The following is a 26,621-nucleotide window of genomic DNA, read 5'->3' on the forward strand; positions in this document are numbered from 1 at the left end:
CATATTTCATGCAAAAGGAGACCAAAAGAAAGCAGGAGTTGCAATACTAATTTCAGATAAAATAGACTTTAAAATAAAGGCCGTGAAAAGGGACAAAGAAGGACACTACATAATGATCAAAGGATCAATCCAAGAAGAAGATGTAACAATTATAAATATATATGCACCCAACATAGGAGCACCACAATATATTAGGCAAATACTAACAAGTATGAAAGGGGAAATTAACAATAACACAATAATAGTGGGAGACTTTAATACTCCACTCACACATATGGATAGATCAACTAAACAGAAAATTAACAAGGAAACACAAACTTTAAATGATACAATATACAAATTAGATTTAATTGATATTTACAGGACTTTCCACCCCAAAACAATCAATTTCACCTTTTTCTCAAGTGCACATGGAACTTTCTCCAGGATAGATCACATCCTGGGCTATAAATCTAGCCTTGGCAAATTCCAAAAAATTGAAATCATCCCAGCCATCTTCTCTGACCACAATGCAGTAAGATTAGACCTCAATTACAGGAAAAAAACTATTAAAAATTCCAACATATGGAGGCTAAACAACACACTTCTGAATAACCAACAAATCACAGAATAAATCAAAAAAGAAATCAAATTATGCATAGAAACGAATGAAAATGAAAACACAACAACCCAAAACCTATGGGACACTGTAAAAGCAATGCTAAGGGGAAGGTTCATAGCAATACAGGCGTACCTCAAGAAACAAGAAAAAAATCAAATAAATAACCTAACTCTACACCTAAAGCAATTAGAGAAGGAAGAAATGAAGAACCCCAGGGTCAGTAGAAGGAAAGAAATCTTAAAAATTAGGGCAGAAATAAATGCAAAAGAAACAAAAGAGACCATAGCAAAAATCAACAAAACTAAAAGCTGGTTTTTCGAGAAGATAAACAAAATTGACAAGCCATTAGCCAGACTCATCAAGAAACAAAGGGAGAAGAATCAGATCAACAAAATTAGAAATGAAAATGGAGAGATCACAACAGACTCCACAGAAATACAAAGGATCATAAGAGACTACTACTAACAGCTATATGCCAATAAAATGGACAACTTGGAAGAAATGGACAAATTCTTAGAAAAGTATAACTTTCCAAAACTGAACCAGGAAGAAATAGAAGATCTTAACAGACCCATCAGAAGCACGGAAATCGAAACTGTAATCAGAAATCTTCCGGCAAACAAAAGCCCAGGACCAGACGGCTTCACAGCGGAATTCTACCAAAAATTTAGAGAAGAGCTAACACCTATCCTACTCAAACTCTTCCAGAAAATTGCAGAAGATGGTAAACGTCCAAACTCATTCTATGAGGCCACCATCACCCTAATTCCAAAACCAGACAAAGATGCCACAAAAAAAGAAAACTACAGGCCAATATCACTGATGAACATAGATGCAAAAATCCTTAATAAAATTCTAGCAAACAGAATCCAACACCATATTAAAAAGATCATACATCATGACCAAGTGGGCTTTATCCCAGGAATGCAAGGTTTCTTTAACATCTGCAAATCAATCAATGTAATACACCACATTAACAAATTGAAAGATAAAAACCATATGATTATCTCAATAGATGCAGAAAAAGCCTTTGACAAAATTCAACATCCATTTATGATAAAAACCCTCCAGAAAGCAGGAATAGAAGGAACATATCTCAACATAATAAAAGCTATATATGACAAACCCACAGCAAACATTATCCTCAATGGTGAAAAATTGAAAGCGTTTCCCCTAAAGTCAGGAACAAGACAAGGATGCCCACTTTCACCACTATTATTCAACATAGTTTTGGAAGTTTTGGCCACAGCAATCAGAGCTGAAAAAGAAAAAAAGGAATACAGATAGGAAAAGAAGAAGTAAAACTCTCACTGTTTGCAGATGACATGATCCTCTACATAGAAAACCCTAAAGATTCTACCAGAAAATTACCAGAGCTAATCAATGAATATAGTAAAGTTGCAGGATATAAAATTAACACACAGAAATCCCTTGCATTCCTATACATCAATAATGAGAAAACAGAAAGAGAAATTAGGGAATCAATACCATTCACCATTGCAACAAAAAGAATAAAATACTTAGGAATATACCTACCTAAAGAAACAAAAGACTTATATATAGAAAACTATAAAACACTGGTGAAAGAAATCAAAGAGGACACAAACAGATGGAGAAATATACCGTGTTCATGGATTGGAAGAATTAATATAGTAAATATGAGTATACTACCCGGATTGGAAGAATTAATATAGTGAAAATGAGTATACTACCCAAAGCAATCTATAGATTCAATGCAATCCCTATCAAGCTACCAATGGTATTTTTCACAGAACTAGAACAAATCATTTCACAATTTGTATGGAAATATAAGAAACCTCGAATAGCCAAAGCAATCTTGAGAAAGAAGAATGGAACTGGAGGAATCAACCTGCCTGACTTCAGGCTATACTACAAAGCCACAGTCATCAAGACAGTATGGTACTGGCACAAAGATAGAAATATAGATCAATGGAACAAAATAGAAAGCCCAGAGATAAACCCACGCACATATGGACACCTTATCTTTGACAAAGGAGGCAAGAATATACAATGGAGAAAAGACAATCTCTTTAACAAGTCGTGCTGGGAAAACTGGTCAACCACTTGTAAAAGAATGAAACTAGAACACTTCCTAACACCATACACAAAAATAAACTCAAAATGGATTAAAGATCTAAATGTAAGACCAGAAACTATAAAACTCCTAGAAGAAAACATAGGCAAAACACTCTCCGACATAAACCACAGCAGGATCCTCCATGACCCACCTCCCAGAATATTGGAAATAAAAGCAAAAATAAACAAATGGGACCTAATTAAAATTAAAAGCTTTTGCACAACAAAGAAAACTATAAGCAAGGTGAAAAGACAGCCTTCAGAATGGAAGAAAATAATAGCAAATGAAGCAACAGAAAAACAATTAATATCAAAAATATACAAGCAACTCTTGCAGCTGAATTCCAGAAAAATAAACAACCCAATCAAAAAATGGGCCAAAGAACTAAACAGACATTTCTCCAAAGAAGAAATACAGATGGCTAACAAACACATGAAAAGATGCTCAATATCACTCATTATTAGAGAAATGCAAATCAAAACCACAATGAGGTACCATTTCACACCAGTCAGAATGGCTGCTATCCAAAAGTCTACAAGCAATAAATGCTGGAAAGGGTGTGGAGAAAAGGGAACCCTCTTACACTGTTGGTGGGAATGCAAACTAGGTCAGCCACTATGGAGAACAGTGTGGAGATTCCTTAAAAAACTGGGAATAGAATTGCCATATGACCCAGCAATCCCACTGCTGGGCATACACACTGAGGAAACCAGAATTGAAAGAGACGCGTGTACCCCACTGTTCATCGCAGCACTGTTTACAATAGCCAGGACATGGAAGCAACCTAGATGTCCATCAGCAGACGAATGGATAAGGAAGCTGTGGTACATATACACAATGGAATATTACTCAGTCATTAAAAAAAAAATACATTTGAATCGGTTCTATTGAGATGGATGAAACTGGAGCCCATTATTCAGAGTGAAGTAAGCCAGAAAGAAAAACACCAATACAGTATACTAATGCATATATATGGAATTTGAAAGATGGTAACGATAACCCTATATGCGAGACAGAATAAGAGACACAGATGCATAGAACAGTCTTATGGACTCTGAGGGAGAAGGGGAGGGTGGGACGTTCTGGGAGAATAGCATTGAAACATGTATATTATCATATGTGAAACAGAACACCATTCCATGTTCGATGCATGAGACAAATGCTCAGGGCTGGGGCAATGGGATGTCCCAGAGGGATGGGATGGGGAGGGAGGTGGGAGGGGGTCCAGGAAGGGGAACACATGTAAACCCATGGCTGATTCATGTCAATGTATGGCAAAAACTATTACAATATTGTAAAGTAATTAGCCCCCAACTAAAATAAATAAATTAAAAAAATAAATAAATAAAGATGGGAAAATCGAGGCCTAAAGAGAATAAGGTGTTCCAGGTTGGCAGTGTGTCAGAAGCAAGACACAAGTCTTCAGAGTCTGCCAAAAGCATAGCAAAACATGTAAAAGATCACTAAAAAGTTAATCAATGGAAAATCTATGATAAAAAAATGTAAATATTATCTCTAATACCAATAACAATTTGTCATTGTTGTTTCGCCGCTAAGTCGTGTCCACCTCTTTTGTGATCCTATGGATCCCCACCAGGTTCCTCTGTCCATGGGATTTCCCAGGCAAGAATTCTGGAGTGGGTTGCCGTACCTTCTCCAGGGGAATGTCCCAACTCAAGGATTTAACCTGCGTCTCCTTCATTGGTACAAATGGATTCCTTACCTGCTGAGCCACCAGGGAAGGAAGCCATGTCAATAAGAATGTGCTGTGCTGTGCTTAGCTGTGTCCAACTCTTTGTGACCCCATGGATTGTAGCCCACCAGGCTCCTCTGTCCATGGGGATTCTCCAGGCAAGAATACTTGAGTGGGTTGCCAAGCCCTCCTCCAGGGGATCTTCCCAACCCAGGGATTGAACCTAGGTCTGCCACACTGTAGGCGGATTCTTTACCGTCTGAGCCACTAGGGAAGCCCATCAATAAGAATATTAAACTTTATTTTATTCAATCTACAGTGTGCACATATACTTCAGTAATGAGAACTAAGAATATCTTAAGTATTTCAAGGCGAGAAATAAAGCAAAAACTCTGTGGATGCATGTATATTTACTATGCAAAGAAAATATTTAGTGGTTTCCAAAAACAGAAATAAAAGATATATTAGTTAGAGTAGGGACAAAAATTTGTTACTAAACAAATTTGTTTAGTAACAAAAGGCAAAATGGAAATTTTTTGGTTGGTTGTTTCCCTGCAGGCTAACAGTTTATATATTTTTATCTTCTACATGCAGAAAACATTACAGTACAAATGACTGTGATTTACGTTTAAAATAAAATATCAAACTGCTCCCAATCAAAAAGTTCTGCAGTATGACAAAAAAAAAAAATTTCACTGTATGGTAATACAAGTGAGCTGGGCATAGTCAAGCATAAATAAGGATTCAATCAACACACAAGGACATAGCAACAGCATTTCAGAACAGAAGGAAGGAGTACCACATGTCCAGTGAGACCTCCCCAAGAGAAGCTCCAGTGAGGTGGTGGGTAGAGGGGAAAGCCAGTCTAACTGAAGGCCTTCTGCATGGGAGAAATGTGAAGACATACAGAGAGACAATATAGACACCTCTTGAAGAAATGGGTTTTGAAGAAGAGCAGAGAAATATGGAAGTAACTTGACAGGGATGTAGAATTAAAGGAGGGTTTTCATATTTTTCCCAAGATGAGGAATATTAAAACATATTTTATACCAGGGGAAATGACTCAGCAGAGATTAGGAATTGACAATGTAAAAAATAAAAGAAAAAACTGTAGAAACTATACATAAGTGGAATCTTAGAAGCACAGACATGTCATCCACTGATTCATCCACTCTTAACAGATTACGGGCACAGACAGGTGCAGGCTGACTGGTAGGTTTGGTGGTAAAAAGATCAGGAAGTTCTCCTTTAATTGAGATCAAAGTTCTCCTTTAATTTCAATGAAATCAGAAGTTAGGTCAATTTGTGAAAGCTGGAGGAAAAAACATGTTTTCATTTGTTATATTAGCTTAGTTTATCAATACAATGATTGAAATAGCTTCTAACAATTTGAACATTGCTGAAATGCATGTAATTATCTACCTGCCTTCCAGACGCGTCACCTCTGCCTGAAGAAGCTCTTCACTAGTGTGGGTAAAATCCAGCTGGCTGAGTACATCCTGTAAGTCCCCCTGCTCTTTGGAGGCATACCTCCTTTCTGCCAGAGGTTCCTCCAGTGGTCTACAGGAAGACATAGGAGGACTGTTAAAGGCCTATATCTTTGCAAACAAAAACAACACAGAGGCAGTTCATATTTTCCCAACTCTTTTTAGTAATGAAACTCTTCAGAGTTCTTTAGTCTGTTTGCTGGTTTACCAAAAAAAAAACAAAAAGTTATCTGACTGTATAGAGCTTCTCCATCTTTGGCTGCAAAGAATATAATCAATCTGATTTTGGTATTGACCATCTGGTGATGTCCATGTGTAGAGTCTTCTCTTGTGTTGCTGGAAGAGGGTGTTTGCTATGACCAGTGCGTTCTCTTGGCAAAACTCTGTTAGCCTTTGCCCTGCTTCATTCTGTACTCCAAGGCCAAATCTGCCTGTTACTCCAGGTGTCTCTTAACATCCTACTTTTGCATTCCAGTCCCCTATAATGAAAAGGCCATCTTTTTCGGGTGTTACTTCTAGAAGGTCTTGTAGGTCTTCACAGAACCGTTCAGCTTCTTCAGCATTACTGGTCGGGGCATAGACTTGGATTACTGTGATACTCAATGGTTTGCCTTGGAAACGAACAGAGATCATTCTATTGTTTTTGAGATTGCATCCAAGTACTGCATTTCAGACTCTTTGGTTGACTATGATGGCTATTCCATTTCTTCTAAGGGATTCTTGCCCATAGGGGAAAGGGAAAGTGAAGTTGCTTAGTCGTGTCCAACTCTTAGTGACCCCATGGACTGCAGCCCACCAGGCTCCTCCATCCATGGGATTTTCCAGGCAAGAGTACTGGAGTGGGGTGCCATTGCCTTCTCCAAGATATAATGGTCATCTGAGTTAAATTCACCCATTCCAGTCTATTTTAGTTCACTGATTCCTAAAATGTTGATGTTCACTCTTGCCATCTCCTGTTTGATCGCTTCAAATTTGCCTTGATTCACGGACTTAACATTCCAGGTTCCTATGCAATATTGCTCTTTACAGCATCAGACTTTACTTCCATTACCAGCCACATCCACAACTAGGTGCTGTTTTTGCTTTGGCTCCATCTCTTCATTCTTTCTGGAGTTATTTCTCCACTGATCTCCAGTAGCATATTGGACACCTACTGACCTGGGGAGTTCTTCTATCAGTGTCCTATCTTTTTGCCTTTTTATACTGTTCATGGGGTTCTCAAGGCAAGAATACTGAAGTGGTTTGCCATTCCCTTCTCCAGTGGAACACGTTTTGTTAGAACTCTCCACCATGACCTGTCCATCTTGGGTGGCCCTACACAGCATGGCTTATAGTTTCACTGAGTTAGACAAGGTTGTGGTCCATGTGATCAGTTTGGTTAGTTTTCTGTGACTATGGTTTTCAGTCTGTCTGCCCTCTGATGGAGAAGGATAAGAGGCTTATAGAAGCTTCCTGATGGGAGAAACTGACTGAGGGGGAAACTGGGTCTTGTTCTGATGGGTGGGGCCATGTTCAGTAAATCTTTAATCCAATTTTCTGTTGATGGGGGCAGGGGTTGTGTTTCCTCCCTTTGGTTTGACCTGAGGCCAAACTATGGTGGAGATAATGAAAATAATAGAGACCTCCTTCAAAAGGATCCAGGCACGCAGTGCCTCTGACCCTGCAGCAGGCCACCACCGACCCACACCTCTACCAGAGACTCCTGGACACTCACAGGCAAGTCTGGGTCAGTCTCTTGTGGGGTCACTGCTCCTTTCTCCTGGGTCCTGGTGTGCACAAGGTTTTGTTTGTGCCCTCCGAGAGTCTGTTTCTCCAGTACTGTGTAACTTCTGGCTGCTCTATGGTGGGGTTAATGGTGACCTCCTCCAAGAGGGGTTATAACATACCCAGGTCTATTGCACCCAGAGCCCCTGCCTCTGCAGCAGGCCACTGCTGACATGTACCTCTGCAGGAGACACTCAAACACAGTTCTGGCTCAGTCTCTGTGGAATCTCTGGGTCCCAGTGGCACAACGTTTGTTTGAGCCCTCTGAGCGTCTCTGGCTGGTATGCGGTTTGACTCTAAACATGACTGTGCCCCTCCTACCATCTTGCTAGGGCTTCTCTTTTGCCCTCGGACGTGGGATATCTTTTTGGTGGGAGCCAACATTCTTCTGTTGACGGTTGTTCAGCAGTAAGTTGTAATTTTGGAGTTCTCACAGAAGATAAGCACATGTCCTTACCAGCTACTAATCATGATCTATTTTACCAAAGAAGGTAGGCCTCCCAGGAGACATAAGACTATAATTCCTTTCACGTTTGTAGTTTCAGCAAGGGTACAAATTAACAAGAGACAGAGAGAGAATAGTCACTAAGTCATGTCTGACTCTTTGCAACCCCATGGACTGCAGCCTACCAGGCTCCTCTGTCCATGGGATCATCCTGGCAAGAATAATGGCGTGGGTTGTCATTTCCTCCTCCAGAGGATCTTCCCAACCCAGGGGATTGAACCCATGTCTCTTGCATTGGTAGTTGGATTCTTTAGCACTGCACCACCTGGGAAGCCCATACAGATTGACAAAAGGGTTTCTAACTTTCTAAACATCAGAGGTTCTTGGTTAGGGGACCCAAACTGAAGGTAGAAAAAAATAACCATACAATATTATCTAATACCCTAAAAACTTAACTCAGAAATTCAAACTAAGAAAATCTATAATATGACCAAGCACAAAATTATGAATAAGCAATATTAAAAACCATGCTTAATGTCAAACAACCCTGTGACTAAGACTAATAATATTTAAGGTTATACCTTATGGTCTCTACTGTGTGTTGAGTGTCAACTGCCTTTAATTTTGCTTGTAGCTTCTCCTTTTGTATTCTTGCATCATGGATAAAATTTTCTTGAGTCTGAAGAGCTGCCTTCAATTCTCTCTTTTCTTCTTGCAGAACCTGTAAAAATACTCAGAAAAAAAGTAAGATGTTATGACAGTTTTTCTATTTCACGAGAAAAGGAAGCCAGGGAGTCAAACTGTAAATTATATAACAGATACAATATTAATAGGCCCATTATTAATATCTGATCCTGTTATTAATATCAATTATCTGATCCACTGGCTACAGAGTAGGTAAGAAACTGCAGATTTTGGAACCTAGCTCTAGGTTAATTAGTTTCTCTTAAAACATACATACACACATTTCCTCAGTTATAGTATATAACAATTTAAAAATATACCTCTAGCAGTTTTTCAGATTCCCTCAATTTTTCTTCTTTCTGCCGCTGCTCTTGCATAATAGTCATATTGGTTCCAACCAAGTCATTGACTCTCATGGTGAGGCGCTCTATTTCCAACTCATTGGCACAGATAGTATCATTGGCCCGCTCCAGCTTACTGCTCAGGTGCTGAATTTCCGACTGGCTGGACAGTTCCACAGACTCTAATTTTTGTTTCCGATTGGCAAGCTGAGCCTAAAAACACACAAATTTACCAATTGGTAAAAGTAAAAGTATAATCAATGAACAAGGAAGACTCAAATGAAACTGAGTTTTACCTCCATAAAAACATACAGCAATAGATCATTAAAAATCTATAATGCATTCACCAGTCCAGTCAAAAAATGAACAAAAAATTTAAGCAGACATTTCTCCAAAGAAGGCATACAGATCTCCAATAAACACATGAAAAGGTGCTCACATCACTCATCATTAGAGAAATACAAATCAAAACTACAATGAGGTATCACCTCATACCAATCAGAATGGTCACCAGCAAAAAAACTACAAACAATGATGCTAGAGAGGATGTAGAGAAAATAGAACCCTACTGCACTGTTGGTGGGAACGTAAACTGGTATTGCCACTACAGTATGGAGATTCACAACAAACTAGGAATAAAACCACTATGTGGTGGTTTAGTCGCTAAGTCGCGTCTAGCTCTTGTGACCCCATGGACTGTAGCCCTCCAAGCTCCTTTGTCCATGGGATTTCCCAGGCAAGAATACTAGAGTGGGTTGCCATTTTCTTCTCCAGACGATATTCCCAATCCAGGGATCGAACCCACATCCCTTGCGTAGAAGGTGGTCTCCTGAATTGCAGGCAGATTCTTTATCACTGACCCACTAGGGAAGCCCCCAAACTACCATATGACCCAGCAATCCCACCACTGGGCACATACCCTGAGAAAGCCACAATTCAAAATGACACATGTACCCCAATGTTCATCACAGCACTGTTTACAACAGCCAGGACATGGAAGCAACCTGGATGTCCATCAACAGTTGATGGATAAAGAAGCTGTGGTACAATGGAATATCAGTTCAGTTCAGTTCAGTCACTCAGTCGTGTCCGACTCTTTGCGACCCCATGAACTGCAGCACACCAGGCCTCTCTGTCCATCACCAACTCCCAGAGTCTACCCAAACCCATGTCCATCGAGTCGGTGATGCCATCCAACCATCTCATCCTCTGTCGTCCCCTTCTCCTCCCACCCCCAATCCTACCCAGCATTAGGGTCTTTTCCAATGAGTCAACTCTTCGCATGAGGTGGCCAAAGTATTGGAGTTTCAGCTTCAACATCAGACCTTCCAATGAACACTCAGGATTGATCTCTTTTAGGATGGATTGATTGGATCTCCTTGCAGTCTAAGGGACTCTCAAGAGTCTTCTCCAACACCACAGTTCAAAAGCATCAATTTTTCGGCACTCAGCTTTCTTCACCGTCCAACTCTCACATCCATACATGACCACTGGAAAAACCATAGCCTTGACTAGACGGACTTTTGTTGGCAAAGTAATGTCTCTGCTTTTAAATATGCTATCTAGGTTGGCCATACCCTTCCTTCCAAGGAGTAAACGTCTTTTAATTTCATGGCTGCAATCACCATCAGCAGTGATTTTGGAGCCCAAAAAAATAAAGTCTGACACTGTTTCCACTGTTTCCCCATCTATTTGCCATGAAGTGATTGGACCGGATGCCATGATCTTAGTTTTCTGAACGTTGAGCTTTAAGCCAACTTTTTCACTCTCCTCTTTCACTTTCATCAAGAGGCTCTTTAGTTCTTCTTCACTTTCTGCCATAAGGGTGGTGTCCTCCACATATCTGAGGTTATTGATATTTCTCCCGACAATGGAATACACTCAGTCATAAAAAGGAATAAATTTGAGTCAGCTGTAGTGAGGTAGATGAACCTAGAGCCTCTTATATAGAGTGAAGTAAGTCAGAAAGAAAAAAACAAGTATTATATATTAACACATATATATGGAATCTAGAAAAATGGTACTGATGAACCTAGTAGAGAACAGACTTGACACAGCGGGGGAAGGTGAGAGTGAGATCAGTTGAGCAAGTACCACTGACATACATACACTATCATGTATAAAACAGATAGTCAGTGGAAAGTTGCTATATAACACAGGGAGCCCAGTCTGGTGCTCTGGTGATGACCTAGAGGGGTGGGATGAGGGGAGGGGAGGAAGGCTCAACATGGAGCGGATAGATGGAGGAGCCTGGTAGGCTATAGTCCATGGGGTCGCGAAGAGTCGGACACAATTGAGCGACTTCACTTTCACTTTTGCCTTTCATGCACTGGAGAGGAGATGGCAACCCACTCCAGTATTCTTGCCTGGAGAATCCCAGGGACGGTGGAGCCTGGTGGGCTGCCATCTATGGGGTCGCACAGAGTCGGACACGACTGAAGCGACTTAGCAGCAGCAGCATGACTGATTCTCATTGTTATATGGCAGAAACTGACACAACAATGTAAATCAATTTTCACCAATTAAAAAAAATTTATAAAGCTAGAAATAAAAATAAAGTAGTTGTGGTACATATGTACAATGGAATATTACTCAGCCATAAAAAGGAATGAATTTGAGTAGTTTTAGTGAGGTGGATGAACCTAGAGCCTATTATATCGAGTGAAGTAAGCCAGAAAGAGGAAAACAAATATCATATATTAATGCATATATATGGACTCCAGAAAAACAGTACTGATGAACCTATTTATAGAGAAACAGAAATGCAGATGTAAGGAACAAACTGGTAGACATGGCGTGGGAAGGAGAGGGTAGGACAAACTGAGAAAGTAGCACTGACATATATACACTATCATGTGTAAAATAGGTAACTTTCCTAGTGGGAAGCTGCTGTATAACACAGGGAGCCCAGTCTAGCATTCTATGACAGCTTAGAGGGGTGGAATGAGGTGGGTAGGGAGGCTCAAGAGAGAGGTGATATATATATAATCATGACTGATTCACACTGATGTACTGCAGAGACCACCACAACATTGTAAAGCAATTGTTCTCCAACTAAAAAACATAATATACATACATATATATGTGTATATATAATATATTCATGATAGGAAAAAAAAAACCTCCATGATAAAAACTAGGAATAGAGAGGAACTTTCTCAACTTGACAAAGACTTTCTACAGAAATCATACAGCTAACATTATACTTAATGTTGGGAAACTTGACACTTTCCTACAAAGATCAGATATAAGGCAACGATCTATCCTCACATCACTCCTTCTCAACATCACAGGGGATGTCCTAGTTAATGCAGTAAGGCAAGAAAAGAAAATAAAAGGTATACAGATCAGGAAAGAAGTCATAAAACTACCTTTATCCACAGATGATGTGATCATCTTTGTAGAAAATCTGAAAGAATCAACCAAAAAAAACAAAAATCCCCTTGAGTTAATAAGCAACTATAGCAAGGTTGCAAGATACAAGGTTAATATATAAAAGTCAACCATTTTCCTATATGCCCAAAGTAAACATGTGGAATTTAAATTAAAAACAAAATTCAGGACTTTCCCAGTAGTCCAGTAGTTAAGAATCTGCCTTGCAATGCAGAGGACACAGGTTCAATCCCTGGTCAGGCAGCTAAGATCCCACATGCCTTGGAGCAACTAAGCCCACTCCCCACAACTACAGAAGCCGGTATGATGCTGCAACTAAGGCCCATTGCAGCCAAATGAATAAAATAAAAATTAAAAAACAAAAAAAACACAGCACTATTTATATTAACACCTAAAGAAATTACTTAAGTATAAATCTAATAAAATATGTACAAGATGTACAAGAGAAGAACTACAGAACTCTGATGAACGATATCAAAGAATAAATGAAGAGATATTCCATGTTCATGGAAAGGAAGAATACTGTCAAAATGTCAGTTCTACCCAATATTATCTATGAATTCAATACAATCCCAATCAAAATATCAGCAAGTTATCAATATTTTGTGAATATCAACAAAACTGATTCTAAAGTTTACAGGGAGAGGCAAAGAGTCAGAATAGTCAATACAATAGCAAAAGAGAAGAACAAAGTTGGCTGACTGATGTTACCTAACTTCAAGATTTACTATAAAGCTATAGTAATCAACAGTGTAGTATCAGCAAGAGAACAGACAAATAGATTAAGGGAACAGAATACAGAGCCCAGAAACTGACCCTTATAAATATAGTCAACTGATCTTTGATACAAAGGTAATAAGATGGAGCAAAGACAGTCTCTTCAACAAATGGTGCTGAAAAAACTGGACAACTGTATGCAAAAAAAAAAAAAAAAAGACATGTCTGACAAAGGCTTTACACTCTCCACAAAAATTAATTAAAATGGATCATAGACCTAAATGTAAAATGCAAAACTTACAAAACTCTTGGAAGATAATATAGGAGAAAATGTAGCTAACTTTGGGTATAGTGGTACCTTTATAAATACAACACCAAAGATATGATCCCTGAAAGAAATAACTGATAAGCTGAAATTCATTAAAATTAAAACTTTTGCTCTGTAAAAGACAGTATCAAGAGAAGGAGAAGACAAGCCACTTTACCAACTATCTCATGGACATGTAGTACACAATTCCTGTAGATTTGGATGATTTTTTAGGTTTTGTATCCCAGCTACACTGGTTTTTAGCTCCCAACTTTCTAATTTTTCACAAGTTTAATTCCACATCCTGAAAGGTACTTCATCTTCACACTGAAGACAGACATAAACCATTTGTGTAAGTAAAACTTTCCTTATTCTAAATATTTTTAAAAGGTAAAGCACACAATTTTATTTTAGAAATTTAAGTGGAAATGTCTCTGGGAAATCTATCTGCTGTGGATTTAAAGATTTTATTGTATATAGTACAGGGCCAAAATCCTACTATGGTCACGTAAAGCAGATGCTCAATGATGCCCATAAGCCAGAGAGAGGGCGGGAGGAGAAAGGCAAAGAGGCAGAAAAACAGTGTTTATATAAATTACAGACCAAGAGTCTAGCATAAAGAATCAAAAACTTATAACCAGATTCCTACAATAGTGTGAAAAAAGAACATCAACAGGTTTAGATGCACAGGAATAACTGCCAGGATGCAACTACCTCCAAACTTTTAAAATACCACATAAACTACCCACCTCAACAAGGGGAAAACTTACACAGAATTCTGCACAGAATAAAACACTGAAGATATTGGATCATGGTGGTAAGAGAAATAGCCCAGCTTACTGAACCTCCCACCCTACTTTAAATTGCACAGCAACCCCGGGGCTTGGCAGAACACAGCTAGAAAACCACTGATCAACTGGATGCTCAGGATGAAAGACAATACGTGTATGCAAAACATTAGCATTGTCTTTTTAACACTGTAATAGCTATTTAACATTCAGTTCAAATCTGTGATCTTCAAGTAAACTGGTGTTGAAATTAATAATTTAACTAAGCTACAGTTTAACCAGCGAGTCTAGATTTGATACATAAAAACTAACCAATACCTTAGTTCTACAGCATCAAAAATACAGCCTTTTTTTCCTTTTTTTTACATTGAAGTACAGATGACATACAGTATGTTAGTTTCAGGTGTAAAACATAGTGATTCAACACGTATACATTATTACTGATCACCATGACAAGTCTAATAGCCATCTCTCACTGTACAAAGCCATTACAGTATTATAAACTATATTTCCTATGCTGCACATCACATCCCATAACTTAACTATTTTATAACTGGAAATTTAAATTAATTTCCTTCCTATTTTGCCCAACTCCCCTCATCCTCTCCTCCATGACAGCTACCAGTTTGTTCTCTGGATCTATGAGTCTGTTTCTGTTTTGTTTCATCTCAGATTCCACATGTAAGTGAAGTCATATGGAATTTGTTTTTCTCTGTCTTATTTCACTTGGCATAATATCCTCTAGGGACATCCACATTGCTGCAAGTGGTAAAATTTCATTCTTTTTTATGACTCATATACCACATTTTCTTTATCCATTCATCTATCAATGGACACTTGGGTTGCCTCTGTATCTTTATTACTGTGAATAATGATGCAAAGAACATACAGGTGCACATATCCTTTCGAATTAATCTTTTTTTGGAAAAATGGACAGAATTGTAATTGTTAGATCATATGGTAGTTCTTTTTTTAATTTTTAAGGCATCTCTATGCTGTGCTCCAAATTTCTATTCCCACCAACATTGCATGGGGGCTTCCCAGATGGCACAATGATAAAGAATCCGCCTGCCAATGCAGGAGACGCAAGAGACTTGGGTTCAATTCCTGGGTCAGGAAGATCTACCAGAGTAGGAAATGGTAACTCACTCCAGTACTGTTGCCTGGAAAATTCCATGGACAGAGGAGCCTGGTGGGCTACAATCCATGGGGTTGCAAGAGTTGGACATGACAGAGTACACACACAACAGTGCATGAGGGTTCCCCTCTCTCTTCATCTTCTTCAACACTTATTTGTTACCTTTGGATAAGAGCCATTCTGATAGGTGTGAGATGGTATCTCACTGCGGTTTTGAATTGCATTTTCCTGATGATTAGCGATGCTGAGTATCTTTTCTCAAGTCTCTATGTCTCCTTTGGAAAAATGTCTATTCAGGTCCTCTGCCCATTTTTAAAATCAGGTTGTTTTTTGACCTTGACCTCTTTAAGTTCTTTGTATATTTTAGATATTAAACTCCTTATAAAATAAATCATTTGCAAATATGTTCTCCAATTCAATTTTCTTGGACTCCAAAATCACTGCAGATGATGACTGCAGCCATGAAATTAAAAGACACTTGCTCCTTGGAAGAAAAGCTATGACAAACCTAGATAGCATATTAAAAAGCAGAAACATTATTTTGCTGACAAAGGTTCGTCTAGTCAAAGTTATGGTTTTTCCAGTAGTCATGTATGGATGTGAGAGTTGGACCATAAAGATAGCTGAGCGCCAAAGAAATGATTCTTTTGAGCTGTGGTGTTGGAGAAGACTCTTGAGAGTCCCTTGGACTGCAAGGAATCAAACCAGTCAATCGTAGAGGAAATCAGCCCTAAATATTCATTGGACGGGACTGATGCTGAAGCTGAAACTCCAATACTTCAGCCACCTGATGCAAAGAACTGACTCTTCTTCTGATGCTGGGAAAGATTGAAGGCAGGAGGAGAAACGGATGACAGAAGATGAGATGGTTGGATGGCATCACCGACTCAACGGACATGAGTCTGAGCAAGCTCCAGAAGTTGGTGATGGACAGGGAAGCCTGGTGTGCTGCAGTCCATGGAGTCACAGAGTTGGACAGGACTGAGCGACTGAACTTAACTGATTCAGCAGTATACCTTTTCATTGTGTTGATAGTTCCTCTGCTACCAGTTCCTGTGCAAGGTCTTTTAGCTTGATATGGTTCCACTTGTTTATTTTGCTTTGTTTTCCTTGCCTGAATACACAGATACAAATATATATATATATATATATATATACACATATATATATATATATGTGTGTGTGTGTGTATATATTGCTAAGAACAATACCAAAGAATATATTGCCTATGTTTTCTTCTAGGAGTTTTTATGCTTTCAGGTTTCACATTTACCTGTCATCTATTTTGAGTTTATTTTTATACATGGTATTAAAGGTTTCCAGTTTCATTCTTTTTTCCCAGCACCATTTATTGAAGAGACTGTCTTTTCCCCCATTGTATATTCTTGGCTTCCTTGTCATAAATTAGTTCAGTTCAGTTCAGCTGCTCAGTCATGTCCAACTCTTTGCAACCCATGTACTGCAGCACACCAAGCTTCCCTGTCCATCACCAACTCTCGGAGCTTGCTCAAACTCATGTCCATCAAGTTAGTGATGCATCCAACCATCTTATCCTCATCGTTCCCTTCTCTTCCTGCGGTCAATCTCTCCTAGCATCAGGGTCTTTTTAATGAGTCAGTTCTTTGCATCAGGTGGCCAAAGTATTGGAGCTTCAGCATCGTCCTTCCAATGAATATTCAGGACTGATTTCTTTTAGGATGGACTGGTTGGATCTCCTTGCAGCTCAAGGGACTCTCAAAGAGTCTTCTCCAACACTACAGTTCAAAAGCATCAATTCTTCTGTGATCAGCTTTATGATCCAACTCTTACATCCGTACATGACTACTGGAAAAACTATAGCTCTGATTAGACTGACCTTTGTCAGCAAAGTAATGTCTCTGCTTTTTACTATGCTGTCTAGGTTGGTCATAGCTTTTCTTCCAAGGAGCAAGCATCTTTTAATTTCATGGCTGCAGTTACCATCTGCAGTGATTTTGGAGCCCAAGAAAATGAAGCCCGTCACTGTTTCCATTGTTTCCCCATCTATCTGCCATGAAGTGATGGGACCAGATGCCATGATCTTAGTTTTCTGAATGTTGAGATTTAAGCCAACTTTTTCACTCTCCTCTTTCACTTTCATCAAGAGGCTCTTTAGTTCCTCTTCACTTTCTGCCATAAGGGTAGGGTCATCTGCATATCTGAGGTTATTAATTTTTCTCCTGTCAACCTTGATTCCAGCTTGTGCTTCATCAAGCCCATCATTTCACATGATGTACTTTGCATCTAAGTTAAATAAGGGTGACAATATATAGCCTTGACGTACTCCTTTCCCAACTTATATGGTCATAAGTTAATGACCACATAAATTAATGACCATATAAATGTAATTTATGGGCTCTCGATTTAGTCCATTGATCTGTGTCTGTTTCTGTGTCAGCACCATATACTTTTGATTACATAGATTTGTACAATAGTTTGAAATCAGGGAATATGATAATTCCAACTTTCTTCTTTCTTAAGATCGCTTTAGCTTTTTGGGGTTTAGTTTTGTGTGTGTGTGATTTTATATAAACTTTAGATTTATCTGTTCCAGTTCTGTGCAAAATGTCATTGGAATTTTGATAGGGACTGCACTGAATGTGTAAACTGCTTTAGGTAGTATGGACATTTTAACAGTATTAATTCTTCTAATCCATGAGCATGGTATATCTTTCAATTTATTTGTGTCATCTCCATCTGCAATTTCTCTCAACATCTTAGTTTTCAAAGTACATGTGTTTCACATTTTTGGTATTTTAAACTTTTAAACTTTTTGATGCAGTTGTAAATGGGCCTGAAATCTTAATTTCTCTGATAGTACATTATTAGTGTACAAAAAAGCAACAAATTTCTGTATATTGATTTTTGTAGACATCAACTTTACTGAATTCATTAGTTGCAGCCATTTTTTTAAATTACTGTGGAGGCTTTAGGGTTTTCTGTATGTAGTAACATATCACCTGCAAACAGTTCTACTTCTTCCTTTCCAGTCTGGGTGCCTTTTATCTTTTTCTTGCCTAACTGCAATGGTTAGGATTCCTAATACTATGTTGAATAAAACTGGTGAGGATGGGCATTCTTATGTGTTTCCTAATCCTAGTAGAAAAGCTTTCAGTCTTTCACAGGTGAATATTATTCTAGCTGTGGGTTTCTCATATATTGTTGCTGTTCAGTCGCTAAGTCATGTCCAACTCTTTGCGACCCTATGAGCTGCAGCATGCCAAGTTTATCTGTCCATTACTATATCCCTGAGTTTCTTCAAACCCATGTCCATTGAGTCAGTGATGCCATCCAACCATCTCATCCTCCGTCATCCCCTTCTCTCTTGCCCTCAATTTTCCCCAGCATCAGGATCTTTCCCAATGAGTCAGCTCTTTGCATCAGGTGGCCAAAATATTGAACCTTTGTCAGCAAAATGATGTGTGTGCTTCTTAATACGCTGTCTAGGTTTGTCATAGCTTTTCTTCCAAGGAGTGTCTTTTAATTTCATGGCTGCAGTCACCACCTGCAGTGATTTTGGAGCCCAAGAAAACAAAATATCACTGCTTTCACTTTTTCCCCTTTTATTTGCCCTGAAGTGATGGGACTGGATGCCATAATCTTAATTTTTTGAACGTTGAGTTCTAAGTCAGATTTTTCACTCTCCTCTTCCACCTTCGTCATGAGGTTTTTTAGTTCCTCCTCACTTTCTGCCATTAGATGGTGTCATCTGCATATTTGAGGTTGCTTATGTTTCTCTGGGCAATCTTGATTCCAGATGTGACTCATCCAGCCTGGCATTTCACATGATGTACTCTGCATATAAGTTAAATAAGCAGGGTGACAATATACAGTCTTGACGTACCTTTTCCCCCAATTTTGAACCAGTCCATCAGCGAGTTCCAGAAAAACATGTATTTCTGCTTTATTGACTATGCCAAAGCCTTTGACTGTGTGGATCACAACAAACTGTGGAAAATTCTTCAAGAGGAGGGAATACCAGACCATCTGACCTGCCTCTTGAGAAACCTGTATGCAGGTCAGGAAGCAACAATTAGAACTGAACATGGAACAACAAACTGGTTCCAAATAGGAAAAGGAGTACATCAAGGCTGTATATTGTCACCCTGCTTATTTAACTTATATGCAGAGTACATCATGAGAAACGCTGGGCTGGAGGAAGCACAGCTGGAATCAAGATTGCCGGGAGAAATATCAATAACCTCAGATATGCAGATGACACCACCCTTATGGCAGAATGTGAAGAAGAACTAAAGAGCCTCTTGATGAAAGTGAGAGAGGAGAGTGAAAAAGTTGGCTTAAGCTCAACATTCAGATCTGGTCCCATCACTTCATGGCAAATAGATGGGGAAACAGTGAAAACAGTGGCTGACTATTTTTCTGAGCTCCAAAATCACTGCAGATGGTGACTGCAGCCATGAAATTAAAAGATGCTTACTCCTTGGAAGGAAAGTTATGACCAACCTAGATAGCATATTAAAAAGCAAAGATATTACTTTGTCAACAAAGGTCTGTCTAGTCAAGGCTGTGGTTTTCCCAGTGGTCAAGTATGGATGTGAGAGTTGGACTATAAAGAAAGCTGAGCGCCGAAGAATTGATGCTTTTGAACTGTGGTGTTGGAGAAGACTGTTGCGAGTCCCTTGGACTGCAAGGAGATCCAACCAGTCCATCATAAAGGAGATCAGTCCTCAATATTCATTGGAAGGACTGATGTTGAAGCTGAAACTCCAATACTTTGGCCACCTGACACGAAGAGCTGACTCATTTGAAAAGACCCTGATGCTGGGAAAGATTGAAGGCAGGAGAAGGGGATGACAGAGGATGAGATGGTTGGATGGCACCATTGACTCAATGGACATGGGTTTGGGTGGACTCTGGGAGTTGGTGATGCACAGGAAGGCGTGGCGTGCTGATTCACGGGGTCACAAAGAGTCGGACACGACTGAGCAACTGAACTGAACTGAACTGAGGGTCATCCACCTCATTAGAACTGATTCAAATGTGTTCCTTTTTATGGCTGAGTAATATTCCATTGTATGTACCACAACTTTTATTCATTCATCTGTTGATGGACATCTAGGTTGCTTCCATGTTCTAGCTATTGTAAATAATGCTTCAATGAACACTGGGGAACATGTGTCTTTTTCAATTTTGGTTTCCTCAGGGTATATGCCTAGGAGTGGGATTGCTGGGTCATATGGTGGTTTTATTTCTAGTTTTTTAAGGAATCTCCATACCATCTTCCATAGAAGCTGTATCAATTTACATTCCTACTAACAGTGCAAGAGGGTTCCCTTTTCTCCACACCCTCTCCAGCATTTATTGCTTGTAGTCTTTTTGATGATGGCCATTCTGACCAGTGTGAGGTGATATCTCATTGTAGTTTTGATTTGCATTTCTCTAATAATGAGCGATGTTGAGCATCTTTTCATCTGTTTGTTAGCCATCTGTATGTTGTATCTGGAGAAATGTCTGTTTAGGTCTTTTTCCCACTTTTGTTGTTTTTCTGTTATTTAGTTGTATGAGCTGCTTGTATATTTTGGAAATTAATCCTTTTGTCAGTTGTTTCATTTGCTATTACTTTCTCCCATTCTGAGGGTTGTCTTTTCACCTTGCTTATAGTTTCCTTTATATACATATGCCACATCTTTATCCATTCATCTGCCAATGGACATTTACGTTGCTTCCATGTCTTGGCTATTGTAATCAGTGCTGTTATGAACACTGGGGGGCATCTATCTTTTAGAATTAAAGCTATCTGTTGATATATGCCCAGGAATAGGATAAAGTTGAGTCATATGGTAACTCTCTTTTTAGTTTTTAAAGAAACCTCCATACTACTTTCCATAGTAGCTACACCAATTCACATTACCTGCCAACAGTGTAGGAAGGTCTCTATTTCTCCACATCCTCTCCAACATTTACCATTTGTAGATTTTTTAATGATGGCCATTCTGACTAGTGTGAGGTACAACCTTGTTTTGATTTGCATTTCTCTAATAATCAGTGGTGTTTAGCATCTTTTCAAGTGCTTATTGGCCATCTGTATGTCTTCTTTGGAAAAATGTCTACTTGTGCCCATTTTGTATTATATTATTTTTTTGTTATTGAGTTCTACATACTATTTCTGTATTTTAGAAATTAAGGCCTTGTCAATCACATTATTTGCTAATATTTTCTCCCTGTTTGTAGTTGTCTTTTCACTTTGTTTATGGTTTCCTTAAAAGCATCTAAGTTTGATTAGGTCTCATTTGATTTTTTAAAAATTTTATTACTTTGGGAGGCTGACCTAAGAAAACATTGCTACAATTTATGTCACACCATGTTTTACCTCTGTTCTCTTCTAGGAGTTTTATGGTGTTTAGTATTTTTATTACCTCCTTTTTGAACTCAGGATGTGGTAGACTGGAGAGGTCTGTTTCATTGTTTATTCTTTCAGGAGACTTCTCTTGTTCTTTTAATTGGGAGTGGTTCTTCTGCTTCTTTATACTTATATTTCTAACTATAAATTTAGGAGAAAAAGTTACCTACTTGTGGCTGTTTTTTGTGTAAGAGCATCTGTGTGTGGTCTGCATGTGTCTAATATTTTTGGTGCAAGGGCTTTTAGTATAGAAGCCTCCCATGTCTTTCCACCGAGTTTGCTGGCTGTTATCCCCTTGATACAGGGTGTGATTGGTGTTGTAACCAGAGCCTGCTCTGCATGTTGAGCAGGGCCTCCTCTTGGCTCTGTGGCTGTCAAAGCCCTGTCAGGAGCAGGATCTGCTCCCCAGTTGTTGGAGCAGGTGCCCCTAGATCTGTTTATGAGCTACAGTGTGGGGCAGGTGTAACTGGTGCACTTCCACTGGGAGAGGAGTCACTGATTATTCCTCCGCAGGAGCAATCCACCAGAAAGGACACTCTTCGGTGTCAGCTTGTACCCACTGTGCATGCTCACAAAGTACACTGCTGTTACACTGCTGCTGGCACTGCTTTCAGCTGTGAAAATGTAGGAACTGGATGTCCCTCAGGCGCTGTGCTCACAAAGTCATCAGCAGCAATCCACTGACACAGATCTACTTATGTCAGGCACTGGGACCCACCAGTCATAAGTAGTTGCACACCTGGACCCACTATGGGAGATACAGTATCATCCTGTCCCTGGCTCCACACGTCCCTGACCACAATGCCCACAACTATTACCTCCAGACCCACCTCAACCACAGGAGTACCAGTAATCTGCTCAGATGTCCCACCACCACTGAGCTTACAAACGCGCTCCAGGTGTAAATCTGCTGAAGTTGCAAAGCCACCAGATAAAGTTCAGATTTCAGCCCTGCTTCCAAAGTCATGTGGCCCCTGGGGATCTGCTCAGATTTCAGCCCTGCTTCTGTTTTGGACAACCCTTCTGTCTTCGCATGCTCCCAAAGCTCATGGAGGCAGAGCCATACCCACTGCAAGCATGCCAAAAATGAGGCTCCTATAGTGAGGCACCACCTCCTCCTCTGCATGCTTAACCATGCAGCTTCTATGTGGACCTCAGCTCTGTCCTGCATACACTCCCAGTTCTGGCCCACATTCCAACTCCTTCAGGTTGTCTCCATGCAGCCAACTCCAATCCTATGGTTTGGCCTCTGAAGCCTGAGTTTTAGCACCCAGCCCCTGCATGCACCATCAGATATGTATCACAGGCTGGGGAGTGCAGTGAGGTGGCCCAGATCATCTGTGTTTTTGGTCTTTGTTCTGCCTGCTGCAAGGTATCTTCTCCACTCTCCTCCCAGCCTTTGAAGCTCCCTTTCTGACCTGGCTGATCTCCTAGCTGATGAATGGGAGTTCCCAGGATGAGGGAATCTTTCCCCTTTCACAGCTCCCTCCCAAGGGCACTTCAGATACTTCCCCCCGCCCCCCACCCCCCGTTTTTTCCATCCTACTCAAGTACACGGTGATCATTCTTGCAACTGTGGTTGTATGAGATCCTCTGTCACCATTCAGTAGGTATTCTATAAGAACTGTTTCACACGTAAATGTATTTGTGATGTATTTATGGGAGTAGGTGAGCTCCATATCCTTCTATTTCTGCCACCTTGATCTCTCCATCTTAATTATTTTAGATATAATTTTACTACTTTTATTTTTTAACCTTTATACTAGTTTTATAGGTGGATGATCTACTACCTTTACTATATGTTTGCCTTTACCAGTAATTTTTTTTTTCTTTCATAATTTTCTTGTTTCTAGAAATTGGCTTTTCTTTTCCATTTACAGGAGTTCCTTTAACTTTCTTTCAAGGCTAGTTTAGGGGTGGTGAACTTTAGCTTTTGCTCTCTAGAAAATTCTCTTCCCCTCCTTCAATTCTAAATGATAACGTTGCCAGTTAGACTACTCTTGGTTTTAAGTTTGTTTTTTTTTTCTTTTAGCACTTTGAATACATCATGCCAGTGGCCTGTAGTTTCTGCTGATAAACCTGCAGAGAGATTTATGGGAATTCCTTTTTACGCAACTAGTTTCTCTGTGTGTGTGCATGCATGTGTGCATGTGTGTGTATTTTTAAGATTCTCTTCTAACTTTTAACATTTAATTATATTGTGTCTTTATGGGTTCATATATGTGTATCTCTTTGGGTTCATCTTGTTTGGAACTCTTTCTGTGCTTCCTGGACTTGCATGCCTATTTCCTTTGCCAGATTACAGAAGTTTTCAGCCATTATTTCTTCAAATAGGTTTTCTGTCCCTTCCTCTTTCTTCTCTTTCTAGGAACCCTATAATGCCAGTGATAGCATGCTTGATGTTATCTTGTGCATGCTGGCCCAGTTGCTCAGTTGTGTCCAACTCTTTGCAACCTAATGGACTGTTTGCCAGACTTCCCTGTCCATGGGATTGGCCTGGCAAGAATACTGGAGTGGGTTGCCATTTCCTACTCAAGGGGCTCTCCCTTGAGATCATACCTTTGATCCCATGGATCAAACCTGCATCTCCTGCATTGGCAGGTGGATTATTTACCACTGAACCACCTGGGAAGCCCCCACTAAGGAATCCCTTAAACTATCCTCACTTTTTAAAATTCTTTTTCTTTTTGCTGTTTTGCTGGGGGTAATTTCTACTACCCTGTCTTCCAGACTGCTGATCGATTCTTTTGTATCCTCTAATCTGCTATTGATTCCCTCTAGCACATTTTTCATTTCAGTTATTGTATAAATAAATATATATATTTATCACTTCGAGTTCTGAGTTCATCCTTTCTTATGCCAAGTTTGGAGAATCTCTGACTATTACTTTGAATTCTTTATCTGGTAAATTGCAGTATCTCTGCTTTATATATATATTTTTTTCTTTTTCCTGAGGTTTGGTCTTAGCTTTCATTTGGAAGCTATTTCTTTGTCTCCTCATTTTGCTTAACTCTCATTGTTTGTTTCTATGTATGAGGTATATTAGCTACATCTCCAGCCAAGTGCTCCAGGGGTATCCCCCATGTGGGTATGTGTGCTCTCCTGTTTTTATTGAGCCATGATTACTGCAGGCACATTGGTAGGTGGGACTGGCCCCCAAGCCAGCTGGCTATAAAGCTTGGCTATGACTGCTGAGGGCAAGCATAGCCTATCTTTAATTGATGCAGTATTTCCATCACATACAAATACAGTTTTTAAGCATAGTGAAAATCACATAGTCACTGCAAGAACATATTCTAAATTTTCATTAACCAGAATTAATTAGTCTTGTCAAAGTCACTCAGTTGTGTCCGACTCTTTGTGACCCCATGGACTATGTATATGTAGTTCATGGAATTCTCCAGGCCAGAATACTGAAGTGGGGAACTACTCCCTTCTCCAGGGGATCTTCCTAACCTAGGAATCGAACCCAGGTCTCCTACATTGCTGGCAGATTTGTTACCAACTGAGCCACCAGGGAAGCCCAAACCAGAATAAATACACTAGACCAATACAGCAGTCACAGCCACATGGGGCCACTGAGCACCTGAATTATGGCTAGTCCAAAATGAGATGTACTTAAAGCATAATACACACACTGGATCAAAGAGTCAAACTTTTCAAAAATGTGAATGTTATAATAATATTTTCATCAAGTGAGATAATGCACTCAAGATGGCAGAGTAGAAGGATGTACGCTCATCTTCTCCTGCGAGAACACCAAAATTGCAACTAGCTGCTGAACAACCATTGACAGGACAATGTTGGATTCCACCAAAAAAAGGCCATTCAGGTATGACCTAAATCAAATCCCTTATGAGTATACAGTGGAAATGACAAATAGATTCAAGGGATTAGATCTAATCAACAGTGCCTGAAGAACTATGAACAGAGGTTTGTAACATTGTACAGGTGAATAATGAGGCAGTAATCAAAACCATCCCCAAGAAAAAGAAATGCAAAAAGGCAAAATGGTTGTCTGAGGTGGCCTTACAAATAGCTGAGAAAAGAAGAGAAGCTAAAGGCAAAGGAGAAAAGGAAAAATATACCCATCATAACAACTGCAGAGTTCCAAAGAGTAGCAAGAAGAGATAAGAAGGCCTTTCTAAGTGAACAGTGCAAAGAAATAGAGGAAAACAATAGAATGGGAAAGACTAGAGATCTCTTCAAGAAAATCAGAGATACCAAGGGGACATTTCATGCAAAGATGGGCACAAAAAAGGACAGAAACGGTATGGACCTAACAGAAGCAGAAGATATTAAGAAGGCGTGGCAAGAATACACAGAAGAACTATACAAAAAAGATCTTCATGATTCAGATAACCACAATCAATGGTGTGATCACTCACCTAGAGCCAGACATCTTGGAGTTTGAAGTCAAGTGGGTCTTTAGGAAGCATCACTATGAACAAAGCTAGTGGAGGTGATGGAATCCAGGTGAGCTATTTCAAATCCTAAAAGATGATGCTATTAAAGTGTTGCACTCAATATGCCAGCAAATTTGGAAAACAGCAGTGGCCACAGGACTGGAAAAGGTCAGTTTTCATTCCAATCCCAAAGAAGGGCAATGCCAAAGAATGTTCAAACTACCGCACACTTGCACTCATCTCACATGCTGGCAAAGTAATGCTCAAAATTCTCCAAGCTAGCCTTCAACAGTACCTGAACCGTGAACTTCCAGATGTTCAAGCTGGATTTAGAAAAGCCAAAGGAATTGGAGATAAAATTGCCAACATCCACTGGATCA

The 26,621-nt window shown here is 39.5% G+C and overlaps 1 protein-coding gene across 50 annotated transcripts in view; it reads right to left on the reverse strand.

Moving 5' to 3' along the window:
• Nucleotides 1-26,621, reverse strand: part of CEP63 (centrosomal protein 63) — an 86,682-nt gene that overhangs the window by 17,443 nt on the left and 42,618 nt on the right. For 49 of the 50 annotated variants that reach the window (XM_081569713.1, XM_081569748.1, XM_081569714.1 and 46 more), the window contains 3 exons: nucleotides 9,093-9,326; nucleotides 8,670-8,809; nucleotides 5,815-5,952 (listed from right to left, as the gene is read on the reverse strand). In XM_081569713.1, coding sequence (XP_081425839.1) covers nucleotides 5,815-5,952; nucleotides 8,670-8,809; nucleotides 9,093-9,326 — 512 coding nt within the window. The remainder of the gene's footprint in view (nucleotides 1-5,814; nucleotides 5,953-8,669; nucleotides 8,810-9,092; nucleotides 9,327-26,621) is intronic. The other variant, XM_081569725.1, reaches the window with a different exon arrangement.

The sequence above is a fragment of the Giraffa tippelskirchi genome, chromosome 2 (assembly GCF_054371585.1).
Source record: "Giraffa tippelskirchi isolate mGirTip1 chromosome 2, T2T-mGirTip1v1.2.pri, whole genome shotgun sequence".
Taxonomy (NCBI): Eukaryota; Metazoa; Chordata; class Mammalia; order Artiodactyla; family Giraffidae; genus Giraffa; species Giraffa tippelskirchi.